The 8163-nt window shown below is 39.5% G+C and overlaps 2 protein-coding genes across 2 annotated transcripts in view; one reads left to right on the top strand and one right to left on the bottom strand.

Moving 5' to 3' along the window:
* Positions 1-543, bottom strand: part of LOC106879344 (transmembrane channel-like protein 7) — a 139591-nt gene extending 139048 nt beyond the window's left edge. The window contains exon 1 of the mRNA XM_052969567.1: positions 103-543. Coding sequence (XP_052825527.1) covers positions 103-166 — 64 coding nt within the window. The 5' untranslated portion in view covers positions 167-543. The remainder of the gene's footprint in view (positions 1-102) is intronic.
* The window catches only part of LOC106883385 (peroxisomal 2,4-dienoyl-CoA reductase [(3E)-enoyl-CoA-producing]), a 51342-nt gene that overhangs the window by 624 nt on the left and 42555 nt on the right, over positions 1-8163 (top strand). Inside the window, exon 2 of the mRNA XM_052969568.1 lies at positions 651-795. Within this exon, the coding sequence (XP_052825528.1) occupies positions 659-795 (137 nt within the window). The 5' untranslated portion in view covers positions 651-658. The remainder of the gene's footprint in view (positions 1-650; positions 796-8163) is intronic.

The raw sequence follows: 8163 nt of genomic DNA, 5'->3' as shown, positions 1-8163 counted from the left end.
GAGAGAGAGAGAGAGAGAGAGAAAGATGTCTGTAGCATGGTTGTTATGAATAATAAGAGAAACAGCAAATCAAGGAGGATATTGTATATTTTTTCTTCTTACCCGGTGTATTTATGACAATATCAGAAAGTCCAAGACTGAAAGTTTCCTCTTCGTCGTCTTCCATAATTGTGTGTTAAAGTGAGACTGAGAGAGAGAGGCGAGTGTGTGTTTGTATAAGATAGAGGTGTGTATGTGAAGTGGAGAGAGAGAAAGAGAAAGAAAGAGACAAGCAGAAAAGAGGGTGGGAAGGTTTATGATGAGTAGTTTGTGTCTGGAAAGGCGAGTGAGCGTATGTTTGTAGAGAGAGAATGAGAGAGAACGTCTGAAAAGGAAAGAGAGCGAAATGAGTGAAGAGAAGAATAAGTGAGACAGAAGAACGATGTTTGGAAGACTGACGTCATTAACGAATAGCGGTACTATTGCTCATAGTACAACTTTACCACAATCCTCATAGATTGAAAATTGCAACGGAATATAAATATTTACAATGAATGATGTCAAACTTTTGACAGTTCCTTTCCTCTTTATACACCCACATACAGATATTCTCACTCTAGTTTCCCGTTGCTCTACTTCCGTCTAACTTTTATCTCTTTGTTGTGTTCTAGATGTAAGTATGTACATATACGACGGGCTTCTTCCAGTTTCCGTCTACCAAATCCACTCACAAGGCTTTGGTCAGCCCGAGGCTATAGTAGAAGACACTTGCCCAAGGTGTCACGCAGTGGGACTGAACCCGGGACCATGTGGTTGGTAAGCAAGCTACTTTATTTCATAAAAATTCGCCATTTGAGGCGCTACAGCGAGGGGACAAACAATGACAGACAAACATAAGGGGGGAGTAACTTAAACGTTTTTTTTTAAATTTTACAACTTATGAGTAAATTAAAAATATGATTAAAAATTAATTTTAAAACTATACACAAGAAATCATTGCTTTTCGCAATGAGGCAGCTAGAAGGAAGGCACCTGACCATCCTGGTAGAACCTTTGCTTCCCAAATTAACCTCACTTACTTGGTGCCAATCGCACTCAGCTTACGCTCCACAGACTTCCATCTTTTCGCAAACATATCCCATGGCAGACACTTCCTCTCCAGCCTGATCTTACTACTGAGGTGGTAACTAAAAAAGTTAACCAACCCCTGGCCGGAGACAAAGGTACCTGTCACTATACCTTTCACACGCGTCTTCCATACTGTTTCTTTCAGTACGGCTACTACGCAGAAAAAACAGACCTTCCTTTCCCTGTTAAAGAAAGGAGGTGATACAATCTCGATGATAGACTCAGCTGATAGCTGTACTCTTTCGATCACTGACAACAGTTGTTCTGCAAAAGCTATCAGTCCCAACAACTCTGAACACTCCACGAATGCATGCAAGACAGTTTCCCTATCTTGCCCACATCTTGGGCATGTCGGCAAGACGGCACTTCCGTGCCTTGACAGCTTGTGTGTGTGTGGCCCTAACCATCCAATTATAGATTTTTATTAAACTTCACTGAGCCTAGTAACAAACTGGATGTTACTTTAACATATTTGCAAAGTTTCAAGAAAATTTGTTAGCGGTTGTAGACAGCAACTTGAAACAAACAGAAATCCAAACAGACAACTTGCATTTATATAAACGGGTGATTGTATCCATCCCCATCACCATGTCAATCTCATCCACCAAGTGGCCAACTACAATTACTTGCAGCGTCAGCTTTGTTCCCTGCACCACAATCTGCGCATCTGTAATGCCTTCACAATGTACCTCTCTTACGTCGACTGCCCTCACACTGCTTTCTCCACTCCATGTCTCTACCACTTCTGGAGTCATCAGGGTCGTCGTACAGCCTGTTTCCACAAGGGCTCGCGACATCTTCTCCACAACCAGAATGTCAACTACAGGTAACAACAAACGTGCCTCTATTGATCCAAAGGGATAACTACCGGCGTAGTAGTCTCCCTTAGACCGTTTCCCCGCAGACATTTGCTGGCTATATGTCCTGTTTCTCGACACCGGTAGCAAATGACCTCAGGCTTGGGTGACTTGCAGTCTCACACCATGTGCGGGTCATGACATGGAAACACTGTCCTTTGAATGGTCATACACTTCCTTGTTTGACCCCTCTTCGCTACTCCTTGCTTGGCCACTTTTCGTTGTTGCAGTTGCTGCTACCGGTGGCGTCCTGCAACATGAAACTAGCACGTGAGCCCGAGATATAATATCTGCCATCGCCATAGAGTTAACATTCGACAGCTTTTCCAACTCGACCAACATGTGGTCAGGAAAGCCAGTCACAAACGCTAACTTAACTAAATTCTCCTTCATATCCTGCCAGTTCAGCCAATCTCCTGAGTTCGTTGGCAAATACATTGACCTATTCGCCAGTCCACTTTGCTTTCCCCAAGTGAGCGTACGCTTTGAACATTCCTTCTGCAAAGGCCTTCATCAAAAGGATTTCTATTTTTTCCACACTAATTTGGTCCCTTTCTTCCATTTCTAAGTATAGTGCCAACACCAAACCATCTAGGTACAGTGGTATAAAACTCGCTAAGTCATCTATCTCGTAAAGCTTCGCAACCAGCTTCATCTTCTTTAACAAAGTGACTACATCCGTGTCACCGCAAAACAGTTTGACCATATTGTTTGACCATATTGTTTGAAATACAGACTACACTCGTCATTCGTTTTTTTTTTCTTTTGTTTTTTTTTTGTTATGGGCCGAAATAGCTAGTAGTGTGATGGAGGAAAAAGACAACAGAAAAAGAAGCAAAAGGGAGAAAGAAATAATGAGACCTTACCTGTTGACCGTGGTGGGATGAGCAATCACTGACCAGATAAAAACACGACCTTTCACACGCGCCGTCTTTCGTCGACCTGCCCACACGTGCTTTGTGCCCACTCATGTCTCTGTGGCTCTTCTGCCAGCCCCTGCAGTCTTCACTTCCATTTGCCTTCTCTGCAATCCTCTCCACCAGCACCACATAGCTCATCACAGCCCATAACACCACAAACACCACGATTTCATAATCACATTAGATTACTATACTCTGCAGTAACTTTACCTTGTCATTCTCAATTACTCCTTTTGGGGTTTGTCCATGCCATGTCTTTATTCTATATAATCCATGCTTGCTATGCCTGTATTCTTTTATATGCATTCTTTTATATTCTTTTCAGGCTAGTTTTGTGCACTCAATCACAATATGCTATACAGTCTCACTTGTATCATCACTAAACCTGCACTTATTATTTTCAGCTGTTTTGGTGTAATTTGTCTTCAACACTTCTTCCTGCACAGCACAGATAAGTGCTTTTATCTCTGATTTCAAGTCTTCTTCAGTTAGTTCCTTTCTACCTTAGTCACATTCCTTAGCTAGTTCCACATTCCATCTTCATTTGTATTCCTGCTCACCTCTTTCTTGCAAACTGCCAGTACCTCTCTTTCCATTTAATTTTCTTTCATTTTCCTTACTGTCATTTTTTTAATACTCTTCTGCTTCCATATAAGTATCTGCTTTGCTTATACCAGATATTCTCACCTGAGCCAGAAAAGGCTCTATGGTACTCTTGATATATCAGCCCAAGCTAATTTCTTCTGGTTAGACAGCCTGTCACTATTGCTGTTGGGGTGGAATACTCCATACATTTATAAGATTTGTTATCAATGCAGCAAGATATCAGAATCGTTAAATCATTGAAAAAAATACCTTGTGGAATTTCTTCCAGCTTTAAGATCTGAGTTCAAATTCTACCAATGTCAACTTTGTCTTTCATCCTTCTAAGTTTGATAAAACAAGTACTAGTCAAGTACTAAATTCAATGATATCAACTCACCCCTTCCCCTAAAAAAATTGCTGGCCTTGTGCCAAAATTTGAAACCATTGCCACCGCCACTAACGACGGCAACGACTGTGGATTAGCAGAATCATTAGAGTGTCAGAATAAAAAGCTTGCAGTATTTGTTCCATCCTCTCAAGATTAATAAAAAAAAGTACCAGACAAGTATCAGTGTCAATAGAATCAACACTTCATCTCCCCCGCCTAATTTCTGCCAATGCTGGAAACAATATTATTATTGTTGTAGTTGTTGTTTCCATTGTTTATCTATTTGTGTAATCCCTACCTGCTCTGTTCCTAAGAGAGAGAGAGAGAGAGAGAGAGAGAGAGAGAGAGAGAGAGAGAGAGAGAGAGAACCTAATAAAAAATAACCTAATTACAAATCAAGAATGAGTAGAAATGATATTTTAGTTGTGACCAACTGTCCGTTTGTAATCTTTAAAACTTATATATGACATGGGACATAAAATATATATAATTGTGGTTTTACTGAAGGGGAAATTAGCAAATTCTCTTGAAGGTTTAAAACCTACATTGTTGCATCCAGTACTCCCTTGTTTATTAAAAAGCCCTTTAATTGGTTTAGTTTGACAAGCTAATTAGTTCAAAGACTTAATCTTTGGTTTGGAAGCCCCTTTGCTGTTACCAATGCTACTTGCAAAGGTGAAAAACTTCCTCATAGCTGCATTGAATATTAAAATATATGAAGTCTTTGTACTTATAGATATTGCCAGCAAATGGGAAGTTGATCTTCAGTGAATGGTTGTTCTGGTGTGTGAGCACAGATTTTGTCTTCTCTTGTGACTGGGATTTCAGGGAAGATTTGAAGGGTGCACAGCATTTTAACTTCAGATTATGAGTACATTGTAAAATAAAAGGAAAGTAAAAAGAAAGATAAAAAATAAAGAGAAAGAGAGAGAGAGAGAAAAGAGAAAGAAAGAAAGAAAGAAAATGTGGAAATTTAAAAGAAATAAAATTATCAAAACATCATCATTATCAACATCATTTAATATCTGTTTCTCATGCTGGCATGAGTTGGATTGTTTGATAGGATCCAACAAACCAGAGGACTTTGTTAAGCTCCAACATCTGCTTTAGCATTGTTTCTACAGCTGGATATCCTTTCTAACACCAACCACTTTACAGAGTGCACTGGATGCTTTGGTGTCAGTGGTACTAATAACTCACAAAACAAAGAAAAAGATTATTTGATTTGTAGGGTTGTAATAAAGAAGAAAGTGGTTTTATGCAAGGTGTTGAAAGGCCAAAGTATGGTAGAGGGATGAGCACAGGTGTCTTGCTATAGAGGAGATACATGGCTACCTTGCATTATATAGGAGTAGATGTGAGAAGATTGAAAGAAAATGATGAAAGAATTTTACCTAGCTTATTATGATCTTTCAGTTATGGAGAGAAAGTTAAAAATAATGAGATGAAAATTAATTCCTTTTTTCTTAGCACAAAACATGAAGGAATTCATTATTTAAACTTAGTTAATCTTACTGTAAACTCTGTGAGCTACCAGTCAATGAGAGCACAGTCAGGAAATGAAATATTGAAATTGTAAGTTTTTATAGGTTTTCAACAGATCTAATAAGCATACTATTATGTACCAGGTCTTATAAACATACTATTATGTAGAGAATATAGAACTGGTTTGACAAGCTGTAAGAGAGTGAGCTGAAAAGTTCATAGGCTGATCATGAAGAAGTACTGCTAGAGCTGTATAATCTTCATCATCATCATCATCATCATCGTTTAACGTCCGCTTTCCATGCTAGCATGGGTTGGACGATTTGACTGGTGAAACCGGATGGCAACACCAGGCTCAATCTAATTTGGCAGAGTTTCTACAGCTGGATGCCCTTCCTAACGCCAACCACTCAGAGAGTGTAGTGGGTGCTTTTACGTGTCACCCACACGAAAACGGCCACGCTTGAAATGGTGTCTTTTATGTGCCAGTCCAGGGGCACTGACAACGATCTCGCTCGAAAACTCTACAAAGGCCAGTCAGGCGGTACTGGCAACGGTCATGCTCAAGATGGTACATCTTATGTGCCACCCGCACAAGAGTCAGTCCAGGGGTACTGGCAACGATCTCACTTGGCTTGCCGGGTCTTCTCACGCACAGCACATTTCCTTGTGTGCATTAATTTCAAATCTTCTTATTAGTACCTGCATTCTTTCTTTCCAAGTAAATAGACATCTGACAGCTCAAAGAAGACTGCAAATGTAACTAGTACCAACTTCTCTTGAAAATTGACAAAATTTGGCATCATCATATTCACCATATGGTGATGGATGACAAGCAACTGACTATAAATCAAATAGTCAATGCTATTAGTATATTCCATGAGTGAGTTGAGAATATTTTTCACAATGCATTTGGCATGAAGAACATTTCTGCTCAGTGAATGTCACATCTTCTGACACCCTATCAAAAGCACACCAGGCTATCCACATCACAGGAAAATCTGACATTGTCTGAGGAAGATCCAGTTGGTTTCCTTGAACGTTTTCCCACCCAAGATGAGTGTTGGGCTCATCACTTTGAGCCAGAGAGAAAGAGACAATCCATGCAGTGGAAATACACCCCCTCATCTGCTCCAGAGAAGGCAAAGGTCATTTTATCTGCAGGGAAGGTAATGGCCTCAGTTTGTAAAGATGCAAAAAAAGACGTGCTTATTGACTATCTTTAAAAGGGCCACACCATCAATGGAGAGTACTGTTCCAATTTTCTGGAGCAGTTACAAAAGGCCATCAAGACCAAATGCACTGGAAAACTGATGAAAGGGCACTTGTTTCATGAGGACAATGCTCCTTCTTTTGGGGTAAATGCATGTTGTTTAGAAAGTGGAATTGGTCCTGCTCAAGGCCTTTCCTCACTTTCAAAGGCTTCAGGCACAAGCATTATTTGATTTTTAACATTTTTATCATGTATTGCATAAAATGGCTGGCCATTACTGAGAACAGCAAAGCAGTCAATGAAAAATTCCAAAACTGAATGAAATATACATTGGCAGGGGCGGCAAGCTCTCCGAACACCTGTTGCGAGAGATGCCCGTCCTTGCTACATCTGTGCAAAGAAGTTTGGATCCCTAGCAGGACTGGAAAGCCACATCTGCATTGCTTGTGTTTAAGAGAACAATCAAGTGATTGCATTGCTTGAAATCAAGTTTCAGCCATCATATGTGTATGCGTATGTATATGAATGTGTGTGTTTTTGTGTGTGACAGAGAGAGAGAGAGAGAGAAAGAGAGAGAGGGAGAAAGAGAAAAATAAAAAGTGTGTATGCTGTATGCACAAGGTGCAGACATGCTAAATGTTTAACAAGTTCACTCCATCATGTAGTTCAACACTGTTACTAAAATAATCAGTCTAGTGACACAGTTTCTGAATGATTCTGTCTGTGGAATACTCAGCTACTTGCACTACAATACACTACAATGAGGAGGTTCCATTGACTGAACAATTGGAATTCTCATGATTGACTTGGGAGAAGTTTCATTTAGTTCAGTTTGGGTAGAGAAAGGATACCAACAACATAATCAATAGGAAGGTTATAAACAAAACAAATGCTAATGATGGGAAAAATAATCTAGTAAGATGCAAACTAAATTTAAATTTTCCATTTTAAAAAATTTTATATGATAAGCATTTGTAACTTACTTGACAGTATCTGGGATACTAGCAGCCATTCTCATTAGACCAAAACTATTAAATGAAAAAATCAAAAGTACAAATCATGGTGAGAATTTTTTCTCAAATTCTAACAATATTCTTCTCTTCTTTTAATTGTTTCAGTCATTTGACTGTAGCCATGCTGGAGCACTGCCTTGAAGGGATTTTTAGTCAAACAAATTGACTCCAAGACTTATTCTTTGTAAGCCTAGTACTTATTCTACCAGTTTCTTTTGCTGAACCACTAAATTATGGTGATGTAAACACACCAACACCAGTTGTCAAGCAGTGATGGGGGGGGGGACAAACACAGACACACACACACACACACATAACAGGCTTCTTTCAGTTTCTGTCTACCAAATCCAATCACAAGGCTTTGGTCAACCTGAGGCTATAGCAGAAGACACTTGTCCAAGGTGCCACGCAGTGGGATTGAACTTGGAATCATGTGGTTTGGAAGCAAGCTTCTTACCACACAGCCATGCCTGTGCCTGTATACAACATATATATATATGTTATATATATGTTATATATATATATATATATATATATATGGCAAACCCTAGTTTTCTCCATCAAGGGCTAATATGCTCCAATATTAGACTATTTT

The sequence above is a fragment of the Octopus bimaculoides genome, chromosome 7 (assembly GCF_001194135.2).
Source record: "Octopus bimaculoides isolate UCB-OBI-ISO-001 chromosome 7, ASM119413v2, whole genome shotgun sequence".
In the NCBI taxonomy this organism is placed as follows: Eukaryota; Metazoa; Mollusca; class Cephalopoda; order Octopoda; family Octopodidae; genus Octopus; species Octopus bimaculoides.
The sequence above is the reverse complement of the archived record's forward strand: the minus strand, read 5'-3'. Positions and strand labels throughout refer to the sequence as shown.